The sequence below is a fragment of the Spinacia oleracea genome, chromosome 2 (genome assembly GCF_020520425.1).
Source record: "Spinacia oleracea cultivar Varoflay chromosome 2, BTI_SOV_V1, whole genome shotgun sequence".
Taxonomy (NCBI): Eukaryota; Viridiplantae; Streptophyta; class Magnoliopsida; order Caryophyllales; family Amaranthaceae; genus Spinacia; species Spinacia oleracea.
The window spans coordinates 100,142,612-100,167,066 of NC_079488.1; the positions used below are offsets into that span (position 1 = coordinate 100,142,612).

At 35.2% G+C, this 24,455-nt stretch overlaps 2 protein-coding genes across 3 annotated transcripts; both read right to left on the reverse strand.

Moving 5' to 3' along the window:
• On the reverse strand, positions 1 to 13,127 carry LOC110800331 (uncharacterized). Its single transcript, XM_022005640.2, has 8 exons — positions 12,793 to 13,127; positions 8,527 to 8,650; positions 5,806 to 6,082; positions 4,198 to 4,326; positions 4,063 to 4,112; positions 3,571 to 3,668; positions 3,201 to 3,488; positions 1 to 1,018 (listed from the first exon to the last, which is right to left on the reverse strand). Exons 1-8 carry the CDS (start codon positions 12,835 to 12,837, stop codon positions 554 to 556), a joined length of 1,476 nt encoding a protein of 491 aa, XP_021861332.1. The 5' UTR covers positions 12,838 to 13,127; the 3' UTR covers positions 1 to 553.
• Positions 13,128 to 16,669: 3,542 nt separating this feature from the next.
• On the reverse strand, positions 16,670 to 20,721 carry LOC130467131 (uncharacterized). 2 transcript variants are annotated; one of them, XR_008927291.1, is made up of 5 exons: positions 20,136 to 20,721; positions 19,304 to 19,421; positions 19,109 to 19,222; positions 17,911 to 18,081; positions 16,670 to 17,174 (listed from the first exon to the last, which is right to left on the reverse strand). XR_008927291.1 is itself a non-coding variant. In XM_056835577.1 (3 exons), the coding sequence occupies exons 1-3, from the start codon at positions 20,333 to 20,335 to the stop codon at positions 19,202 to 19,204; spliced, it is 339 nt and encodes a 112-aa protein (XP_056691555.1). In that variant the 5' UTR covers positions 20,336 to 20,721; the 3' UTR covers positions 18,700 to 19,201. The 2 variants fall into 2 exon arrangements, 1 of the variants encoding a protein (XP_056691555.1); XM_056835577.1 differs by lacking the exons at positions 16,670 to 17,174; positions 17,911 to 18,081 and having other exon boundaries at positions 18,700 to 19,222.
• Positions 20,722 to 24,455: the final 3,734 nt, after the last annotated feature.

Here is a 24,455-nt window from a genome sequence, read left to right on the forward strand (position 1 = left end):
TAGTAATAATAATAATAAATAAATAAAGAACCTAAGAATCCACAAGAAGTTACAAAACATAACAAATTTACAAAATTACAATCCATCCAAAAACAAGTCTGACGGAGCCTAACTTGCAAAATGGAAAGAGAAGATTGCTTATTGGAATCCATCCAAAAATAATTTTGTTTGTTGATGCACATATTCTGTAATGCTTCAATACAGAGTACTCTGTATTTGACATCTACGTTAACCATTATCAAGGTGCAAAAGAACGAACAGCTATACCTTCGTGTCTACAAATCAGCTGTCGGAGACTAATAACTCCTCTTCTGATCCAAGTGTTTGTATATACATGCGATTATGAAGTACACTTGTATGCATTTTTTAACTTTTTTGTGTAGGAGAGGCTCGATCTCAGCCGAACGCCTGAAGCCACAAGGGTGCCATCACTATTCACCAGGCTATCTACCTTTTCTATATCAAGTACACTCACTACATTTAGAAGAAAACAACGTGTCAAATATATCCTATATTTACACTAAAGAAAGGCAGGAAAACCCTAATCTTGGCATCATTCTTCTTTCAAACCAAGTTCTTGATTCCTCCTCTGCCCTGCTTCTTCCATATGAAGCTGTAAAAGAGCCTCACAGACTTGTGAAGCGTTTGCTTCATTTGGATCTTCATTGGATGAATACACCATCCACGCATGGTCTAACTTTCTTTTAGGGTGAACTACCACTGAGCCAGGGACTTCGGCATCACGACAAGTCACAAGACCATCACTTTTCTCCCCATACCTGACCTGAAGAAGCTGAGCACAAGCAGCCATTGCAGCTCCAAGCGGCATCATCACAGGAAGTTTTGCAGCCTGACCTAGCTCTGCATGTGCCACATGAGACAATGTTGCCAATACTGCAGGAGATATTTTAGCTTCTGTGTGGAATGATACAACAGGCAGTTCTTTGGGCAACGGATTTTTCTTCAGGAATTCCCGTCTTTTCTCATATGTTAAATCCTCTAAAGCTTGCAGATCACCCTTCAAAAACATACACACAGACAATGTCGACTTACAATCTTAGCTTTCTAAAATGGAGTAAAAGTTACAATTCGCCAACAATGGATCTAAATAATGATCGAGAATAAATAAGAAGTTTGCAGAAAGAACAAGATATCACTCTTACCTAAAGCAGCAAATGAGAATAGAACATTATAGACATGGAAGTCCAGTCTACATGTAGAGACTACTGGACTATACACTTTTGAGCCAATCAATTTATGTTTCAAACTACTGGAAGTTTTCTACTATGCATCAGTTTTAAACTTTAAGACTCATGCTTTCAAGTTGCATACAAAATTATATCCAGTCAAAGCTTTACATAATCAATTAGCATTTCAGGGAGGTTCCATTTTTTTTTGTGAACACCATAGACCTAAAATGAGCAGTGTTGGAAGATTTCACGAATCTTAATCCACATAATCACATTGGCCATGCATCAATTCTCGTAACAAATTATATTATAGCGCATAACCAACAGAAATACTTATCCTGATTCAAGCGATGTCTATAGAGGTCAAGATATATGAAATCTTGCCCACAACTAGTCAAGAGGCGGATTTGGAGACAAAAAATATACAAATAATGACCTAGTGCAGTAAATACTCCTAACTCAGTCAATAAAATTATGAGCATATATTTGACTCTACTCTTTCCATTTACGAAAGCTACTTGCACATTCCTGGCTAAGAGCAATGCTGCAGTAGCCACTACCTGAGTGAAATCAATTTATCACTCAACTCACATATTACTGGTTTATCAAGCTCTTAAACTTTCGTCAACTAGATAACCATTCTACAATGGCAGGACGCAGAAGTACATGCATAACAATCGTGCTAAAAACATGTCAAATAGAATGGTACTTGGGAGTAGCAAACTGAAGGAAGTCATACTAGGCTCAAAACAGCTGGTACCAACAAAGAAAATTACTTGAGTTGGAGATGATAGAGTGATACTGATAATGATGGGCATGACGTCAAGGTCTCCTATATACAATGTATCCCAAAGTGAAACAAGAAGATAATTTAGGAAGCTTATACAAAGGAAATTGAAGCTCTAGTGAACCTGTGGTGGTTAAAACTAGCCATGAGTAAAAGCATGTTAAAGAACCGTTGACAAAGAGATTCACTTGAAAACAATCTCCCTTGAAATGAAAAAAAAATACACCCTAGATCTATTCCTACATAGGGAAGAGAAGGGGACATGTCCAAATTGTTGATAATTTTTAACACATGGACAATAAACACAAAACTACCATAGATACAGGGAATGAAAAACACTGGAGGATAGTGTTGTCCTTGCAAGAATAAGATCTCATACTCCAGCCTATCCAGCACGCCATAGAACACTCTACCCTTTCAATCCTAATTCAAAGATACATAAAGATAGATGTAGACATCATACATGAATATGCATGAATGTACACAGCACTTAAAATTTACAAACTACATGCATATGCTGATAACATTTCTTGAAGACATAAAATGGTATTCATATGCTATTTCAATACAAAATTTTCATTCGCATGTGGCCTGTGGGTGTGATCAGGAACATACAACCTACAACTTTCTAGAGCACAAGCAAATTAATTATAGCTATAATTTTTAAATTGATACAGGTTAGAGCAGTATTGACACACTATAACCTCCTTACATAAGAGCTTCACATTTTGTGCCAAATCAGCATTCTAGGAAAATATGCTATTACACATAGCCAGCAGTGGCAGATCTAGAGATTCTAAAATAGGGGTCCAAAATAATTTCAACTATATTACATCAGATGATAAGAATGAAAAAAAAATCACTCAAACAGGGCATCTGCCTTTTTTCCAACTGAACTGAATACAACTTGGCAACTATTTTGAAATATCGGTGTCCAATTGGACCCCATGTAGGCCACATAGGTCCGCCCATGCTAGTTAGCCATTATACATTCGACCAGAAAGAATTTCAAAGTTGGCTCAATGCAACCAGGAAAACAATAATGTTGTATTTTATCCCCTACTCAAGTGCATAAAGTAGTTAACAAATAAATTTCCATCCTGTCAACGCAATTGAAATAAGATGAACGAAAATAACTCCACGGAAGGAAAGCAAATAATCACCAGCTCACGGCCAGAATTATATTCTGGGTGAAACTAATAGAACATTCGTAAGAAGCTTACCTTAATTACTTTGCAGATAAGAATTTCCATTAGTTTACGTGCATTAACATAGTCACCAAGTTGTCCTGGACGCAGAATATCTGAAGCTATCGGACTACCACCATATGGACTCTGAGCTATAACCAAGCCAGCAACCTTATCCTTAAGTTCTGGCCAATACATAGATAGAGCAGCAGCTGCATCTACTCCTCCTTTGCTATGACCAAGCAGCATGACACGTTTCTTAGAGCCCCAGTATATCTCTTCAATATATTCTTTTAGTACTCTAGCATTTTTCTCAATTGAAGCCTATCATAAACAATAAAGTTAGCAAAGAAGGTGATGTATACAAGGATATGAAATGCAATGACTTCAATAGAGCGAAAACTACCTCACTATGGATCTTGGCAATATGACATGCCAAACCCATCTTTGAGAAGCAAGTTTTTGTGCTGGTAAAATAGAGTGGTCCGTGGTTGCTGAAAAGGCCTGCAAACATCAACAGTACTGATCAGGTACAGAAAAGTGCAAACAAAATACCAAGACTACTAACCGTGGATAACAGGCCCCTGCCCTGGCAACCATGGACACTTAATGACCACGGTAAAATCAAGTTCAGTGATGGATATATATCAGTAATATGACCATCCTATATATATCCTACAATAAGAATGACTTGACTAAATCCGCAGGACAAAGGTAAACAATGTCAAGCCACATCATACAAATTAAGTAACAGCCTACCAATTTAGACACATTAATGGTCCCATTCAAGCCACCAGAAGTCCAAATCCATGGTACCAAGAGAAGAAGTAGCCTCAACCATGAGTCCCACCCAAGACAGGTCAAGAGTTCTTTATAAATAAAAATGTATGTTCAGTACCTGGAACCAATAAATAAATCACCGACTTCGGTAACCTGTGGACACCATGACTGACAAGCAACAGAAAGAAAAAATCATTATATGCATATGTTAGAAAAGTACGATATAGTGTTATCATAGGTATTGGAATTATACCTGATACTGTCAAGAATTTCCATAAATCTCTCAGTTCCATCCACCGTTGAAGGCATATCTGGATCATGTTGGAGCCAACCAATATCATCTGCTGACCCACGAACGGTCCTTCGTGCCCGTTCAACTAGTCTATAGCATCACAGTGGCATACAATTGAACATGAGAACAAAATCACTGAAGCCAAATAACAGTGCATAGATGAATTATTAATAAAAAATTCAAGAGTCGAGATGGAAGTTTATACATTAAGAACTCTCAGACATTTAACTCAAATATTTCATCGCTCACCTACATAGCATGGTCCCAAAAGTAACAACCTAGAAACAAACAATTTTCAAGGAACACAAAGTAAGAGTGAAATCACTGAAGCCCTCAAATGGCGTTAAAGATGAAGATATTTGCGATAGTTATATTAATGACATCCTTTTAAGCTTAAATGACCTTAACTGCATAGCCCTTAAGGAGCAGACTATAGAGATCTGATCTGAAGGAATCATATGCTGTAGATACGATAAGATATCGTCACCACAAGGGAAATAATCTGAAGGAATATATGCTGGTCAAAATTTCAGGGAATTTTTTTCTCCTGTAAGTACTAAACCTAATAATGAAATGCCTCAAGATAGGATATGAAGAGAACCTAGAACCAAAGGATTAAGAATATTATTTCAGATAAAATTCATGAAATAGTGGGTGAGTTACACAGATTAGATATTCACTCTTGTGAGTCTTGTCACGCTGAGAGCATTTCGGATGTAGGTTCTTGATTACTTCTACGTACAATAAATCTGATAGTATATGTACTTCTGCCACAGTTACTTTCTATGATGAAGCCTCTTACTGGAACTGACCTCAGAGAACTAAATGCCAAGATTAATTAGCATCCAAGTCAATATATCAACTGACGGATTCCAAGGAATTCTTAAAACATCAGAACGACATTACAATCCCAAAGAAAATCCCCATTTATGCTCTAAATCTGATCTATCCAACGACATTACATACCTTACAAGTCAGTATGAAATACAATCGGATTATACAATACTTAACAACCCATAAAACTAACAGATCCGTAATAAGTACTTAAATCTTATCAGAGCATTCAAGGTTTTCCTCCTATAACTTATACAGTACACATGGAGAAAATGGAGCGACCTAATCATTGTTTTTCTAACACAATTTTTATCCTTTTGTGGCTTGTGAGCCTTAACGAAAACTACTTCTCCTTTGAACCCCCTATACAGAACTACAAGAGAGATTATCATTTTTTGTTGCCAAATTTCAAAAGCTATAAATCTCTTTACTTTGGAGTCTAAACAGTTAACAATAATAAAAAAAAATTAAAAAGAAATGCCCAAAAAGATGACATGGAAAACCAATGAAAACCCAGCTTAAAAATTAGATTAATTGGGGAAGAAAAAGAGCAACGGATAGCATATTACTTTTGAAATTCGGTGTTTTAATAAGGAATGTCCATTCTTGCAAGAAGGAACAAAAGACAGAAAATACAAAACTACAGAAAAAAGCCCGTAGCTAAGTGTGTATCTCAGTTCCCAAGCATGCAGTTTGCTCATCATAGAAGTCATCCAGGTTATAAATTAATCTTACCCTTGAAAGAGGGAAATTCCAGATTGACTGGTACTTGTAGAAGTTGATTGCACTAAAGCACCATCATTTTCTGATGATAAATCTGCTGCATCTCTTCTAATAGCACCATTCAAATGCATAGCCTCAGATGTACTTGCCAAAGCAGAAAGCCCCAAATCACTTCCATGAGTTCTTTTTGAATAAAGGTGACCCGGAGAAAGCAATTCTGTAGTTTGTTCAGAGATCAAAGACGCCATTTCTCGCTCATCTCTAACACCATCAGCCCTTGTACTTTGGTCTGTAACAACATATAGAAACTGTAAGTTAAAAATAAACTGCTTAAACCATCAGGATGACTGGAGAACTGTGCCAGGAAAAGCACGATCACATAATTACTATGATTTGGAAAATAAATGAAATAATGAAATAAATGCTACATGTCACTTCACCAGTGCACTGAGGTTTCTGAACCTGATATTTATATGAAGTACATTGGTAAAATTACTAAAACAGCCATTACCTCCATCTGTAATCAATCACTACCTTGTCCCTACCCTCATATTTGAGAATCTACCATGATTTTACTAAAATACTTAATACGATAGCTGGGTCCTTCTCACCCTCTATCCACCACTAAATTTAAATAGTATATGTGACAATTATTTATGGAGGGACTCGAAGGAGAGTGTAGTAAATTATACTACCTCCGTTCCTGAAAGTTCTTTACGCTTTCCGTTTTAGTCCGTTCCTGAAAATTCTTTACACTCTACTTTATTCCATTTTTAGCATATAAATTTTACATTTATACCCTCATTTGGCCCACTACAATATACAATTGCAATATTTTATTATCGAAATCCACCATAACTTACCCACTCACAATACTTTAATATTAATTTTCATCCACTCACATTGTTGGACAATTTGTAGCCACTCGTTTTCCTATTTGTTACCCCACCATCACAGTTCACCAAATTTCCTTAATTACCGTGCGAATAGTAAGCGTAAAAAACATTAAGGAACGGAGTAGTAGTAGTTAGGCTTCGGCAAAGAATTACAGTAATTGTTGCTTCTTTTTTATTTTAAGAGGAAGTGATTGTTGATTGTTAGAGTTCATTTTAAAAATGAATATCAGTGATTTGGTGCCAAATCATTATGTTCTATTACGTCACTATAAAACATAAAAGTTACAAGTATAAAAAGAGGTGGACATGAGATTTACAAAGGGAATGGCACTGAATTTCCATTTTAAAAATCAAGATATTTATTGGACTGAGATATCTCGTTAACCCAAAGGAAATGAAGTTCCAACCAAGGGTTCATATCACCTAATTTACCAAACTGATTTCTTACAATAACAACTAGAATTTACACTTTGGTTCGGTAAGAGGAAATGGAGAGAAAGGGAAGGGAAAGGGAGGTAAATGTCCCTTGTTTGGATAAGGGGAAGGAAGGGGAGAGAGAGGGGTCCAATCCCTCCTTTTTAATAAACATCATCCCTCTAAATTGGGCGAGATTTAGAGGGTAAATGGAGTCCCACCTCCTCCTCCCTTTCTTTCCCCTCCCTTTCCTCCTCCCTTTCTTTCCCCTCCCTTTCCTCCTCTTTCCCTTCCCTTCTCTTCCTTATCCTTCTATCTTGCTATCCAAACATAGTGTTAAAATCCAGCAACTCAAGGAGTAAAAAATCGACAGGCATCTATAAGTGTCGTGTTGAAAAGGTGACGGAGTATCCGATACTCTGATCCAATCTGGTAGACACTCCAAAATGGTCAAAGGAGTGTCTTCAGACACAACTACCACACGAAGTGTCAGTTAAAAAAATCGACACTTTTTATAAAAAAAAAAGTTGTTAAATAAAAAAAGATAAAGATCAAAATATTAATAAAAGTTACTCACACCCCGACACCCTAGTTTATTTTAAAAAACAAAAGTAAATCAATTTAATATTAAAACTTTAAAAGACACGTACCTGGACATGGGGAATAAAAGTAATATAAAAAATAAAATAAACAAGAATTAAAATTTAAAAAGGTTTTAAAAGAATTGAAAAAGTAAACATAAAAAATAAAAAATAGAAAAAGTTGAATAATGTGACATTGAGGAATATGTCACGTGGGGTTGTTCCCACACCCAAGTTTGTTTTATATATATAAAAAAAAAGGTGCGAAGGCCCACTCCACCAGCCACACAAAAGAAACAAATCGAGAAGGAAGTGCGTAGACGCCGGAAGCCATGGTTGATTCTCAAGGAGACAATTCATGAATGAAAACAAGAATTGGAGAGTGCATTCAGCTCGTTTTTCCTTCTATAACAAAAGCCCTAACATACTTTTTCTTCTCTGGCCTTCCCTGATCTTCAATGGCTAGTGCTAGGGTTTCGAATTCGGGACAACGATACCAACGAATTAGTACAAGCTTCAAGATCCAATGTCGTTAGTAACGGGGTACGACTAATTTATCACCTAAAAAAATCAAAAAATTTCACTCCTTTTCTTTTCTCCTCCCGATTTCGACACTGGATTTCCGACCCTTTTCCGACACCCGTGTCGACACCTCTCCGAACACGTGTCAAGCGTCGTGTGGCGAGTCGAGTCGTATCGAGTCGCGAGTCATGTCACCTGACACCCAGCTTCCACCGAAGTGTCGGAGTAACATGGACAGAAATACAACCATGCTAAAAGTAACAACATTAATTGCCAAATAGAGAAAAATTGCACATAAACCCTCCAGAGTGGATACTCACCTGAAAAATCAGGGAAACAACTAGTTAAGTACGAAGTTGTTTCTGCTAGATAAGAAAATGGAGCTGGAACAGAAGCTAATAGTTGTGGGATAAGCCTTCCATTCCCGAAACCATTATTTTGTGCCTGTGAAAAGAGAAAGAGAAACCAGTTTAGAAACTCAAGAAGGTTGGAAAAATCACATAATAGATGCCAAATTTTCCTTCTGACTTGGGGGGGGGGGGGGGAAGGGAGGTTAAAGAGACTTAAAAAAACGGCAGGAGACCAGAATGCAGGGCAGTTGCTATTCTATTGGAATACATCTATGAGAATATGAGAAACCACCAGGAGAAACTTCATTCAAGAGGGCAAAGAACTATAAATTGCAAAAGAAAATGCTCCTACAATCATTGACATCATATTTTATTTCTTTGAGATGCTTGGCATAAACCCAAATCTTCCACAGTTGACAATTCTTAGCCAGTGAAATATAGAAATTTAGAGAAGAAGGCAAAAGACCTGGTCAGAGAAGCTACAGTAAATGGAAGAAACAACAAATAATATTAAGCTTTAAAGAAAGCAATGATAGAGCTACCAATCTTCACTCTTCTAAGAGGTTACCAAAATAACTATGATTCAACCCGTGCCATGTTTATTTTAGAAATTGGACTACAAACATAAACAAGTACAGTCATAGGCATTGAACTATTGAAGGCAATCGCCTTGTTTGTTTTGTCGGAAAACATTTTTCGGGGAAATTATTTTCCTTTGTATGGTTTGTTAAGGGGTGAATACAATTTTCCCAAAGGTGGAAAATAGCTCTTCAGGGGTGGATTATGTTTGTAAGGAAGGGAAGCCACATTTTCCTCACTACTTACCTCTCTTTTCTCTCCTCCCATTCATGCTCTCCCTTCCACTTCCATCTTCCTTTTTCTCCATAAAGTTTCTTGTAAGAAACAAGCTAGTGTATGCATTCAATCCTTTACAAGCGGAGATACGAAGTATTAAAGAGGTAACGGTGATTGCAAAAGAGGGAAAATCAGGAAACTTGGCAGTTTAGTTTAGACTTTGACCATTAATACACTCAAGCAAGGAACCGTAGGAGCTGAGTACTTGTGTAATATTCTGGAAACTTGCAAGGAGTTGCAGGAGGAGGTTACCACATTAACTATGTTCTTGTCACCATGAAAGACAATCAACTTGGGGATTTTCTAGCCAAGAAGTTTATTAGTAGAAACTTTAATGTGAATGTAACTAAGAAAATCTCCCAACCCCCTAGTTATTGTTTGAACACTTACTGGATAGTATAGGCTTTATGCAACAACTAGTATTTCTTAATTAACGCAGCATTCCTTTTTCAACAACAACAACAACAACAACAACAAAGGCTTAGTCCCAAAATGATTTGGGGTCGGAGCATTCCCTTTTTCACCACCAAAAAAAAAAAAAAAAAAAAAACTAGAATTGAGTTTTCCCTTGAAATTTTGTTTACCATGGAACATGTTATCCATCGAACCAAAAGGCTCGATCCTACAACCAATTGATCTCTCACAACAAAAAGAAAATTTAAACACACTTACCCCTCCACCTCTCAAGACTGTCAAGCAGAGGAGCAAACAAGAAGGTTAAAAGGCACCGTCCAACTACAGCCACCGCACTATCGTACAACAAGTCAACAACACACCACCACCTTCAAACGCAAGATGCATCGACGATAAAGATTATGGTGTTTGCTGAAATTGATTGCCCCAGATCTACTTATTTGCACAAACATATTATCTTTTTTCACTCCTATGAACCTATAGTTGCTATAATGGTTGTAAATGGAAGATATGGGGCATGTTATAGAAGCCATCAAAACCCATATTGGATTTTCCCTCCTTGTCATGGGATTTGCAACGTGGTGTGTTGTCAAGCAAAAGAATGGGTTCTAACATCCCTATCGTCTTCACTCCCGCTAGTAATATTGGTACCCTTGATGGTAAGTGTCGTGTCATCAGTTGCACGGGCAATGCCCTGGACAATCTAGAGTGAGTCATGGCCATGGGTGTAACAATCCATGTACCGCGGCTGGTTTCTTGCGGACCAAATGGTGAATCACATTTTTTCAAGCAACAACGCTGATATGCATACAACAACCCTCATGATGATCAAACAAGCACTTTCATTGGCCCTTCAGAAACTAATTGCAGGTTCACTTTCTGTTCATGGTCACATAGTGCAAATGCGCAAGGAAAGATCATTTATCTTAATAAGGTTGAGTTGTATTATATGATATAGCGACTACTCCATTAAATAAATTAGAGCACATGTACTAATGTACGCATAAGGACGTACGTTCCAAGACCACCTTATTTGACTATTGTGTTTGCATAAGTGAATAATACTCTGTATTAAATAACTGGTAGATCTAACTGTTAAACTGTCGTGAGGTGCCTTTTAACCAAAAGGCTTGATTCGTCAAATTTTCTTTTGAAAAAAGGCTCGATCCTACAACCAATTGATGAAGCGCTCAATCATGTCAAAGATGCAATCAGGCAACATTCATATAGTCGCACTTCATCTACAAATCGTGCACATTATTGCAATTCGGGGGGAAATAAGTGCAATAAAGTTCACAACCTTCTTAGGAAGGAAAAGTTTTCAATTGAAAGAAAGAGGTTAGCGAGAATGAAAATATGGCCAATTTTGCCATAAATATTCAATGATCCCAAAAGAACCTGAACTTCTTTCACTCATACATAAAACACTACCTGGGAGTGGAACCTCTATCTAATTATACAATTTGATTTCATACCACTACATGAGAGAAAATTAGAAAATTGTCCTCGTTGATTTCAGAAACCGTCATAGAAATAATTTTTAATTAAGAAAAAGGATTACAAGAAAATACTCAAGAAAAGAAAGGTAACAATTGCTAAAATCGCAGCTCATACAATATGCTTCTCTAAAATACATATACATACATTCCAAAAGATGGCTACAGTTGATTCCACTAATGGGAAGCTCAAGCACACATGACAAGCATTGATTTAATCAAAATAATTATGTGCAATACAAAGGGAAAACAAAACTAACGGAACAACACCATAAAACCACCCAGTATTGCTGCTTGCAAAGTTTTAAAAATTGAGTCTGACAATTAACCATATAACAAGAAAATAGAAAATAGAAAACCAAGCAGAAAATATTTGCACATTTTTCTTGCAACCTAGCAAAACAGATCATCTAGTAAGTCGTAAACTCGTAACGCAGTTATAATACTTATAAGTTATAACTAATGGAACATCTAAAAATCCAATCAAGATAAGTATATCGGTATCACAAATTAAAGATTATACATACATTAGACAGATGCACAAACGGGAAGCTAGGTCAATTGAGTAGGCGACCTTTACAATCAAATCAAATCCCAAACACTAAGTTGTTCACAGTTCATAATATCCACACGAAGCCAATCAGCCATCACAATCTTGGCCTACGCCGCCTACCTATGAAATGTATAAGCTTTTGGAATGTTAAAATGCTCACAGATAAAACCCTAACTGCCACCAAGCCAATATATCATCCCCAAAGATGCCCCAAAACAACGACCAATTATCATATTCCGGTTGGGTATTTAAAGATAATTTTTAATTAATGCAAACGTAACGGCAGTTGCATGTAAGTTGAAAATTTATTACATATTCAGGGTAATCCCTTTTTTGTTAGCAACAATCTGTGTGGATGCCAATTGGCTAGATTAATAGTCTTGGGGGTAGTATCAATGACCTAAGATCAAATACCGTTTAATTCGGTGCCATCTCTATAGACCAAAAGGAAATAAGCAAACATTTCCATATCTTCATCGACTTTCATTAGGAGTATTACACATCTATCTAAATTGAAATGAAAATTAAAATAGCTGAGCCGAATCTGTCTCACTACCACAACCTCCTGGGTAGGTAATAATTGCTAAGTCTTCAAAATTCGACTGATAACTTCCTTACCATTCCCAGTTTCCCACCAAATATGTCCTTGTACGAAAATGTGGCATTAGCACAAACAAATCAGGCAACGCCCACATTATCAACTTCAAAGAGAAAGACACGTAAATATATCAACTAGAGATGATAAACCGCGAAAAGCATCAAGTTTAACCAGGTCACCATAACATCAACTTAACCAAATCAAACACAAAAACTAGAATAAATAACACACATAGCACCAGAAACAGAAAAAACCAATCCAAAATTTCATCAGCAAAGTTAAAATAATCATGCAAAAAGAAATTTAGCAAAAACAAAAACCTTCTTGTCCTCCGAGAGTGGCGTGACAGGCGGCGTATTGGCCATGCCAGCAGCTGCAGTAGGAGAAAAAGAGCTCAAATGGCGGTCCGGTTGTACTCGCCCTAATTCAGAACCCTCCTAAAAGCAACGAAACCCTAGCTTTTTTCTTCTTTAGCGCAATAAAAATTGGGGGAAATGGGTGAAAATTTTCAAAGGAATAATAGATGGGATTTCAATTAAGAGTTCAATCACTTGTTCACTTTTTCTCTCCTCCGCAAGTGTGCTTGGATTTTGAATGTAAATAGCAGGGCTTTTTCAACGAAGAAAATTTTTTAGGACAAAATTTGGCAAATACTTCGTATAAAGTATAAACTCATAAAGGAGTATTTGTTGATCACAAACCTCAAACTTCTAATATTGTCGATTACTCCCTCCGTCCCAAAATTATACCCCTGTTTTCTATATCGGATGTCCCAAAATTATACTTTTGTTTCTAATTTTGGCTATTAATTGTCCCCACTGTACCATGTACTATACTATTAATTAAAAATGCATTGAATATCCCCACTAACTTATATCACATCTACTTTTTCAATAAAATAACAATTGATAACCAAACAACAACTTATCACCTAAAACTTTGTGCAAAGGTAAGTGTAACAACTAATCTGGGACGAATGGAGAATATTTATAGGATGGATACATCTTTTAGGGTTTTGCTGTACATTGGGCCTTATCGTTTGGACTTGTTGTCATGACCCAATAAATAGCCTTGACCCTTTTTGTTGGGTTTTAACTATTAAATAAACAGACTAAAGTAACTAAAATGGGTTAAATTATTTATGAACCCATATTAATTAATTTAAATGACTGTTAAATGATTACTGAGCCAATACTTTGACTTTTGACCCGAATAATATCCGACGTCGCACGTTAATAAATTTTTCGTTTCCACTGCAATAAATCCTTTTAGGTAGGTAACAGTAAATTTCCTAGATTGGTAGTGAATCCAAGAAAGATTTACTGAAATGAGAGAAAATGAACAATTTAAAATATACGTTTCTCATAGCGACTTTTATGGTTGTCTTCAACTATCAAAGTCGAATGGCATCGAGCAAATTAGGAAATGCACACTTGTCCCTAAGGACAAGTGGGAGACTTAAGGAAATATGTCCTTGGTCCAAGTTTGCATTTAATGTGGAGTTTAATAAAGTGGTTTGGTATTAATTAAACATGTTAATTATTTAGTGAGATCAAGTGATCTGAATGCCTAACTAGAGGCCGCTTCGGTTCAAGTGGAATTAATAATATTAATGCCAAGACTTACTCTTGACTGAACCCGTAGGGTCACACAAATAGTGTGTGAACGGATCAAGTATTTAGGTGAATATAAAATTCAGTAAATACTCAAATAATGGATAATCAGAAATGATGGATGTTGGTTTCAGTGGGACCTAAACAAACCATCAAAAGGAAAAGTCGAGAATATTTTTCTGAAATAAAGATATTGCCAGAAACGGAAATACGATTCGTATCGTAAATAGAAATATTACCATAATCGGAAATATTACCGGAAACGGAAATATTACCGGAAACGGAAATATTGTTTCAAATGGAAATATTGCTGGAAACAGAAATATTCTTTGAATCGGAAATATTGCAGAAAATGAAAATATTGTCGGAAACGGAAATATTGTATTAATCGTAACTATTATAAAAACCTGAAATCGAATTGGAAACACGAAGCTCAATCCATGAGCTGGAAGCACGGGCCAAAGGACCGCGTGCAACGAACTCGGCCCATGGAGAGCATTCGCGCCAGCCAAAGCACCAGTGCATGGGCAAACGCAAGCCAGCCCAACGCCAGTGCTAGGCCAGCGCCCATGGGCCAACGCTAAGGCAGCATCCCAGTGCCAAGGTAGCAGCGCCAGCCCGCAGGCAAGCAGGCCAGCATGTCGCGCGCATGGGGTAGCGCCATAAGGCGTGCAGCCCACAACTGCTTGTGCACCAAGGAAACTTGTTATACAAGTTACTTGGGCCACAAGCATCCGACTTTTGTTGGGATTAGGATTCTAAGTATTAGATTCCTAATCTAACTAAAGTTATCAGTTTTCTAATCCTATCCTAATTCCAGTATCCTAATCCTAATACAATTGGATTTAGGAGATTCTAGAATATTCCATACACTATAAATATGAACCTAGGGTGAAATATTTATAATATATTTTGGATACACAATTCATACAACACAACAATCCACACGTGTGACTCTAAATCAAGAGAGGGAATTGTGACTTTGCTAATCACCTAAAAATGAGATCTCGAAATCCTAAACACCTTATATTGAGATTCTAGTTGGTTGAATTTAAGGCAGATCCGAACGTGATGTGGACTATCTACGGAGGGGTAACATTTGGAGCTATAGACTTGTCCTTGTTCGGTTCGGGAGCAGCTAAGGGAAGGCACACATCACATAATATGTATTCCTAAATTATGCTAATTTATTATGTGATTTATATGGATTCTAGCAATTATGGTTTTTCGCATGTCAATTAGGTTGTTCATAACCTAACATATTAAATTTTAGTTTAAAATATTTTCTCAAGAAAAGAATGATTTTGTACACAAAATTGATTAATGAAATAAAAATAATAAAATAGAAATAATAATAATAATAATAATAATAATTATTATTATTATTATTATTATTATTTTTATTATTATTATTATTATTATTATTATTATTATTATTATTATTATTATTATTATTATTATTATTATTATTAATAATGGGATCTTCTGCCCCCCAAATGACGACAACCTTGCGAAGTGTTACTTTGGTGTCATTGAGAAAAACCTCGCTGCTAGGTACATTCTTAGCCCAAGGAAGGTTGTTGTTCTTAGTTATATTTGTGCCACGCACGCTCAAAATTTTCTGTTTACCATCCCTATTGATGGATTGGGGCAGACGATGAACCACCGTAATTTCCGCTTAGTGTTGTGCTACAGCCTCATGATACCTTTGTTCTCTAAAGGTAGTCTCTGTCCGAGTTGCAATGCTCTCAGGATGGACCAATGTTGAGATCACGATGTCCAATGCTCTAGTGAAGTGGGTGTGAAGTTCATGCATAATTTTGTGCGTGATATTGTTTTTGATATTTGTTCCAAAGTTGGGATCGTGGTGCGTTAGAAGGCTCCCACGGGCTTCCTTTCAGAGGTTGAGAAGGATCTTAGGCCTGCAGACCATTTACTATGTAATTGGTATCAGTGTAAAGATGCATGCTTGGATGTGATCAGCATCTCTCCCTTTGCAGGTATGGGTGTGAGATCTTGGCCTCCCGAGGTGGCCTTGCACAATGCTGTGAAGAATAAAAAGAAGAAGTATGCGTCCAAATGTGAGGGAAATAGTTACAAGTTCATCCCTTTTGATTTCTCTACGTTCGGGAAATTGGATAAGGAGGCTTTGGGCACACTTTCATGTATCGAGTCTCTCTCTAATAGTCACTCTAACAATGCTAAGAATGGTGCATTTATCTTTCACCGATTGAGTTTTTGCATTCAGAAAGGGGTGGGAACACAATTTGTTTCTAGACTCCCATCCAACTTTATGTAACTTGTTTACACGTTTTTATAATAATAACTAAATTTTGGGTCGGGCGATGCCCCGAGTTAGTACATTAATGATATTTGCTTTTACTTATACATATTTTTTTACATGAAGCAAATGATGACTCATAAGCAGAGTGTCACGTGTCATGTAAACTTTCTTATAAACGCCTTTTAATATATAGTACTAGTCTTATATGCACGCGATGCGTGCGTGAGTATAAAACCAATTTTTTTTTATAATACATCGGATAATAGGCAATAAAAAAGTTACCATAATATGGTGAAATATTTTTAGCAAAAAAAGAAAAAAGAAAAAAAAATCCCCTAAAACCGTGAGATGCGTGCGAATATAATGGAGATTGTAGTATTACAAAAATATGGAGCACTATGCAAGAAAAAAATGATCACAAAATACACCTAAAAAAAATTAATCGTCCCTATTTAAAAAAATCTAAATAGTAAAACAATTTAATATTCATGCGCTTACATGACTAAAAATCCAAATCTTAGTACCAAAGTAACTAAAAATATAAAATAGTTTGTTTCTGCCGCAAAAGCAGGCACATTTACTGCCATCAGGATTCTCTTATAGGTTAAAATCTTGCTACTGTAACCAAATTACTGATATGATAGGTTTAGAACAGCAGGTGGAAACTTTGTCTTACATCACTAATGTCAATCAAGTGACGGCATTTAGGAGATTCACGCTTTGCTCCAGTCTTTCATCTTCACGGATGAAGATAAGGTTGCATGTTACTTTTGTGGCAACTCTTTTACAATCAACAATCCAAGTTCTGCAACATCAATTTGCAGACAACAAACCAACATCAGAAAATTACTCAACACAAACACGAAAAAATCAGGTATGCATAGCAAACAACATCAGTCTAATTTTGCTAAACATCAGTATACCCAGGAAAATCACAATAACAACAACAAACACAATAATGTAGCTCTTAGTCAAAATGCACAACAGGAAAATCACAATAACAATTGAAACATTCAATCAGACAAAAAATGAGTTGAATGTCTAAACATCAGTATACCCAGGTTATTGCTTCAGTTAATTTATTGGCCTTCACATCAACCAAGATTAACATTTCCATTTTAGGTAATTATTCAGGAATACATACTGGAGCATAATTTATTCAAAATTTCACGTCTTATGAACGAATTACTGAAACAAATGTCTTCTACTAATAAAGAAATTGGTAATTTGCCTTGAAATTTGGTCTAATGATTGAGGAAAACATGCGGAGATTTTGAGGAGATTTAGTTTGCTGAGGTTTCTGCAATAAGAACAGCAGTCACCAGACCATTTGAGTGTTCTCTCATATTGACATCATAGATACAAAGTTTCTATAATGTCAATATGACAAAAAAAAAATACATTTATTTGAGCTAAGTCTATAATAGGCTATTGCCATTGCATTCTAAATAAATCCCAGTTATTCTGATTTTGTCAATATCTCCAAATCACCAAAAAGACCTCAGCTAAAGAGAGAGAGGGGGAAAATCCAGAAAAATTACCTTAACCTTTATCTCACAGTTTTGAGCAACAACAAAAGCCATAAGCATCGAGCGATGAGTTGACAGGGCGTCGTATCACTGCTCTTCTCGAAGCTAATCATCTCAACTTTTTCGGATTCCTCACATGATATTCTCTCAAAAAATATAACAGAGTCATCCTTCGACTTCAACCTGCAAAAAATTCAACCAAATCCAGACAAAGATCGATGAAAATTTTGAAAAATCACACAATTTGATCAAAACTGAATTGAATTGAAGAAGCTAGGTTGCTAAAATTTCTGGGAACTTTAACATCGATTAATACAACATCTCTGATATTTCTACAACAAAACAGTGAATTTGTAGTCATTTTTAACCTAAATATCAAATTACCAGCAAAAATCAACGAAACTCGTAATCTGACTCACAGGAAAATGAACATAGAATCATATAAAGCATCAAAACAACAAATATTCCCAGAAATCATTCGATCCAAATAATAACTGTTGCAAACAATATTGAGTAATTTTTACAGCTCGATCGATAATTTTTACAGCAATATATTGAGTAATCAGACATTTCTAGTTCTCCCCCTACACTCCCCATAAACCACGTTCTCACTCTCCTCCTCCCATGTTTTTCTCACTCTCTCTCCTCCTCTTGGCGGAAAATGGCATGTAAATAATCCACCGTTTTTACCGTATAATTTCGCATCATCGTTCACTCTAAATTAAAAATGGCATCGTTGCAAATAAATCAACAAAATATACAATCTAAAAGTTACACATGCAGTCTAATTGATTCATAACACCGATTTCAAAAGATAAACACTGCAAAATAGTAGGTATTCCATAATTAAAATCTATGAATTACATAAATTAGTACTTATTTCTAACAGGATGAACCATAAATGACTGCATTCCTTCAGCAAACCAATAATACACACGATCGGGCAGACACGACATAAATCACATTTTCTCCAATAGTCCAAGCTACATTTATGTCCATTAAACTGATGTCAAGCACAAACCCATGATTCATAGAGAAACTATAATATGACACTAAACTATCTAAATTTATGTCCATTAAACTGATGTCAAGCACAAACCCATGATTCATAGAGAAACTATAATATGACACTAAACTGTTGTCTAGTAAACTTGATTCGTAATTTTTTAGTTCAAAATATTGACAATACGTATTATGAAGCGTGAAGTACCTAAAAGTTGAACATAAGTGCAAATTTGAATATACATGTAGTCGTGCCAGATGTAGATGCTCTGTTGGATTTGTGTTGCATTTTCATTCTTATTCATTCCATTTGTTCAAATAACTACATGAAATAACAAAAAGATCAGAAAAATTATTGATATCCAAATTAACAAACACCATGACTGAATTATTAGACAATTACCTGGCGCTGCTGCTTATTTTCGGCTTTCAGCTGAACCATTTTCGATTTTATATCATCATAATCAAATACGGAAGGGTCTTCTTCTAACGCTTTCCTGTCCTGATCATTAAATTCCCACCTACAAACAATTGAGACACTTTTCACCATTAAATTCCCACTCCTAAATTCTAATGGCAGAAGGAATCAACAGCTGGATAGATTTTAATTCTTTTCCTTATAATCAAAACCTATCATACTAATTTCAATCCTGAACAAATCTATATTATATTCAAATGACTGTTCAGCAACAAACAGCAAGAAATTTGACAGATTGCAATTACCCAGAAAAAAATCGATTTTTTAAAATCAAAATCCCAGCAAATGCAAGTCAAGCTATCAAATATTAGAGTCCTACCCAATTTCACATTGCTTAATTCAAATAAATCTAACAATTTCAAGAACAATCCCACTGGAAAAAAGAAAAAGTTCCAATTTTTTTTGAACAATCACCGCCGTCGCCAAACCCGAAGAAATTAAGAGAGGGAGGGAGCTTACCTCTTTGAAAGCGAGAAATTTAGGGTATGTGTCAGGAATCAAATTAAACGGTTTAACGCTTAAAGAAATTGATATCGATGTTCAATAAATTAACCTAAATAAACAGGATTTTCATCCAGAATTCTCAGAATTACAAAGTTTAACGCTCATAAATTCACATATAACTTCAATTTCGGATTAAAGAACCCACAAATTTCTGGAGCAAAATTCAAAATTGCAGTTGAATCCTATTTTAAAAAATCTGGAAAAAAATAGCAAAAATTCATAATATAAAATCAGTGTTTGTAAGGGAACTTACAATGACTTCCCGGAAGTTCGAAGAAGAACGGTGAGCTCCTTAGGGTAAAACGGAGTCATGTGAGCCAAGAACATGGCCTTATCACCAAGGTGTGTCAGAGGCAATGCCGCTAACTGAATTGAAGCTGAGAGCCGCTTGATCCGCGAAAAGCTTGAGTAAGGATTTGAATTATTTGTAAAGATACTGTAATTCGGATTCATAGCTTTATGGATCGCATTTCATTTTTTATTGTAGGGTTTGGAGGGTTTGGGAGAGCCCGGCGGAGGAGAAGCCCGCTGTTGCCATCTCCGCTGCGAGAATCGACATGCCGTCTTGATTTGGAACCCTATTTTGCAATCCGTACTTTGTGCGCCTGCATCGTTGTTTTAATTTCCACAATGAGGAATCTAGATCTTCGAAATTTGTTAGGGTTCTTCATTGAATTTCTAGGGTTTGGGAGTTGCAGAATTACCATGGAGTTTAGAGGAGAGAGAAAAGGCGTGAGTTGAGAGAGATTGTGCGGTCAGTGAGGTTTGAGAAGCGAAGACGGCGAAGATCGAAGGAGAAGCGAGGTTTGAGATCTGATGGAGGAGAGAGAGAGAACAAAACGAACGGGACTATGGGAGGGGTGCGAAGGGTTTGGGTAAGAGCTGAAGTTTGAAGGGTATATTAGAAATTTCATGAGGACACGAAAAGTTATTTTACTAAAATGTCCTCAGGAGTTGGCTTATATAATAGAGATAGATAATAATAATAATAATAATAATAATAATAATAATAATAATAATAATAATATCGTCAAACTATTACGTCTTTTAATTTAAAACACATTTTATGTAATATCACAAAGTTAATAATTTAAATCAAAATCAATTCTCTAGTAAAAGTTATGTTTTTTTAGCTAAAAACAATTGAAAGACAAAACAATGTAGACGATTATAAAAAACATCAATTTCATGCCTTTTCGAGTTGTTTTAATTCAAAGACTTCTAGACATGAAATAAAATACACTAGAAGATTTTTTGAGTTATGATTTTCTGAATTTTAGTTTTATGTTTTCGGAGTTTTAGTTAAGAGTTTTATGTGTATTATTTTTATGTTTTCTGCAAACAAATCGATCGTACTGGACGTAAAAGTTACTTTCTCATACGGGATATTACTTTAATGGTTAAGCGACAGAATAAATTATAAGTCCCATTATAATTAAAAGAGTGTTATTTCCTTTTTGTCTAGTCCCATGTAAAATCTCATGAAAAGATAAATTTTGACCACAAATATTCATAGTGTTATATGTGAATCATAATAATCCAATAATCCAATGTGAGATGTTGTTAAATTTGTCTTGATCGATATGAAAAGTTATGAGATCTTGTTAAATTTGTGTCGATCAATCGATATGAAAAGTTAAAACGTTGCAAAGAGATCAAAAGAATTTTATAAAGAGGACATAGTATATGTATCGTTCCATGTATTTATTTTGGCGGACACAGAATAAATTATTAGTTCCATGTATTTATAGATTGAATAACTTTTAAAACAAAATTGTCAAAAGACCAACTCAACCAAAACCATATGATTAAAGCCCCAAATTAGTTTTATACTAGTTTAGGGCCCGTGCAATGCACGGCTACTACTAAAACAATTTATTATTTTAATAGGAAAAATTTGCCAAATACAACCTAATAAAGGTCTCTATTTGCCAATTACAACCTCAAATTTATATTTTTGCCAATTACAACCTTAAACTTATACATCCATTTTAAATTACAACCCGGAATTATATTCCGGAAAAAATCACGGGAAGATGATGTCATAATGTTATTAAAAAAATTACATATTTTCTATAAAAAAAAAAATCGATAAATAGGAATTAAAACAAAAAAGATAAAATAAAGGAAAAAATAATTTAAATATTGATATGATGTACTTTGTAAATTTTTTTAATATGGTTATGACATCATCTTCTGGTGATTTTTACCGAAAAATGGTTTTCAGTTATAATTCAAAATAGATGTACAAGTTTAAGGTTGTAATTGGCAAAAATAGAAATTTAAGGTTGTAATTGGCAAATAGAGAACTTTATTAGGTTGTATTTGGCAAATTATCCTTTCAATAGTAACTAAAATACTTGTGATATTAGGAAAACATGAAAGTAAAAAGGATATATGAAAAAGTATAAATTCAAAGTTGTGTAAAAAAATTATTCAAATGAACTAAATTTGCATATTACTATACAAAGTTAAAAATTATAGTCGTTTACGACTAATTTTCGAAAAGACCCGAGCATAACCGAGTTAGTCAAATATAACTTTGAATTGAGTAACATTTTGATAAATAAACTTATATGTTATTCTACTTACCATTACCAGTTACCATGTATTATATTATTAATAGTAGACTAACATTAGAAGTTCATTTATCAATATTAATTTATATTTCTTATCAGATTAAAAAGTTATAATAATACATAAATAAAATTATATCATAAAGGAAAAAATAATATTGATTTAGCTTTCCTCCAATAATATATTATGCAGTGCACATCTATGGTAATTAAAATATATTTTTATTTTAGTTTACTTAAAAAACGTAATGTAATTTATTTATTTTAAAGTAAAAATATAAAAAAAATATTTTGGCGGGAAAAAATCGCACTAGAAAATGACACGTGTCATTCCTGATGTCTCTTTTAGTATATAGTAATAGATTTAATCACGCCTTCTGACATGCACTAAATATTCCACTTTGAAATTTTTGAAGGAAGCCTATTCTTGCTTAATAAATCTCGGTCCAAAAACAAGCGAACATTAGGCGGATAATCGTCCAACCAAACTCTGCTCATGAGCTACACTATTGCAATTTCTACTAACAAAGGACCAATTAATACTCGAAAAGAATCAATCACATGAAAAACTACAGTGTATTTTTGATTTAATAACGAACTTAACGAATTAAACTAATAAAAAAAATAAGCAAACCGTAATACTAGAACATATAAAATAATTAAGACGACCGCATGTTTTTATTAGCAGATGATCGCATGCATCCAAAGCCTAATGATGATGCGAATGATCTGGAGCCGAAAACGCAGAGAATGATGATGAAGCATGAGCATGATGGTGGTTGCCGCTGCTGACAGCTTGTTGTTGATGATGATGATGGTGGTTGCCGCCGCTGACTGCTTGTTGTTGTTGATGGTGGTGGTGGTGGTGGTGGCCGGCACTGACTTCTTGTGGTTGTTGTTGATGGTTGCGAACCTGGTCATCGTTTGTACCTACATTGGGAGGATTGTTGTTGTACTGGTTTGAAGCAGGAAGAGTAGAAGCAAGAATTGCTAGTTTTTTGGCATAATCTGCCTGGTCTAGAGCTGCTTTTTTCTTGCTTTTGGTATTGACTGATTTCTTAGGCTTAGTAACACAACCTAACGAAGACATAATACGATGAATAATATCCTTAACTTTAGCCATTGCTTCCTAATTTCGAGAATTCTACGATTGAAGCCTAAGGATTATACTGAGATTATTATGATTAAACTCTAGCCAAGGACCCCTATTTATATGAAAGGATCCCAATTAATAACCTAATTTCACTTGAATTAGGATTAATTACAACCATAATAAAAGGGAAACTTCGTTCCTAGTTTCCTAGCTACTTCCTACTTGAACGTTTGTTTTTTGGTGTGAACTGTGAAGTACTCCGTATGTTGTAGCACTTGTAGGAAATTAGGAATAAGCATGACATTACAAATTTTATTAGGATTATGGATTGCTAAAGCTAGCTTCCTAAATAATCACGTACTGTACTTTATCGTTAATTAACACGTACACCCCTCTTCCAAGGTAGATTTTTAGATACTCCCTCCGTCCCGGAATACTTGAAACGCTTTCCTTATCGGGCCGTCTCGGATTATTTGAAACGCTTCTAAAAATGAAAATTTTACATAATATTTTATTATTTTCTCACCTTACCTAAGGGCCCACCAACAACCCTACTACTCCCAAATAAACATTAAAAAATTCATGACCCCCCACCACATCCCACTATCTATATTAAAAAAAAATATTTCACTACTAACTACCTTTCAATTAAATAAGAAGTCAATTATAATGAATTAAACTCCGTACCGGTCAAACGATTTCAAGTATTCCGGGACGGAGGGAGTATATAATTTCAATAAAATACATAGTGTATTTTGAAAAACCTTACATATTTCTATTTTATAAACCAATACGTGCCTAAGGTTGACTTTTTTGGTTTTCTCCTATAGATTACTTAAATTACCCTCAGTAATTAATATTTAAGAATATTTATTGTCCTTATATACTCCGTACGGACTGTAAT

Coding starts and splice junctions, on each gene's coding strand:
- LOC110800331 (XM_022005640.2), bottom strand. CDS start 12,837: ATGGCCAATACGCCGCCTGTCACGCCACTCTCGGAGGACAAGAAG. Junction 3,669..4,062: donor GATTTATTTATTGGTTCCAG/GTACTGAACATA, acceptor TGATGTTTGCAG/GCCTTTTCAGCAACCACGGA. Junction 1,019..3,200: donor TTATCTGCAAAGTAATTAAG/GTAAGCTTCTTA, acceptor ATGTTTTTGAAG/GGTGATCTGCAAGCTTTAGA.
- LOC130467131 (XM_056835577.1), bottom strand. CDS start 20,335: ATGAATCCGAATTACAGTATCTTTACAAATAATTCAAATCCTTACTCA. Junction 19,422..20,135: donor CGAACTTCCGGGAAGTCATT/GTAAGTTCCCTT, acceptor AATTGTTTGTAG/GTGGGAATTTAATGATCAGG. Junction 19,223..19,303: donor AAAATAAGCAGCAGCGCCAG/GTAATTGTCTAA, acceptor TATTTCATGTAG/TTATTTGAACAAATGGAATG.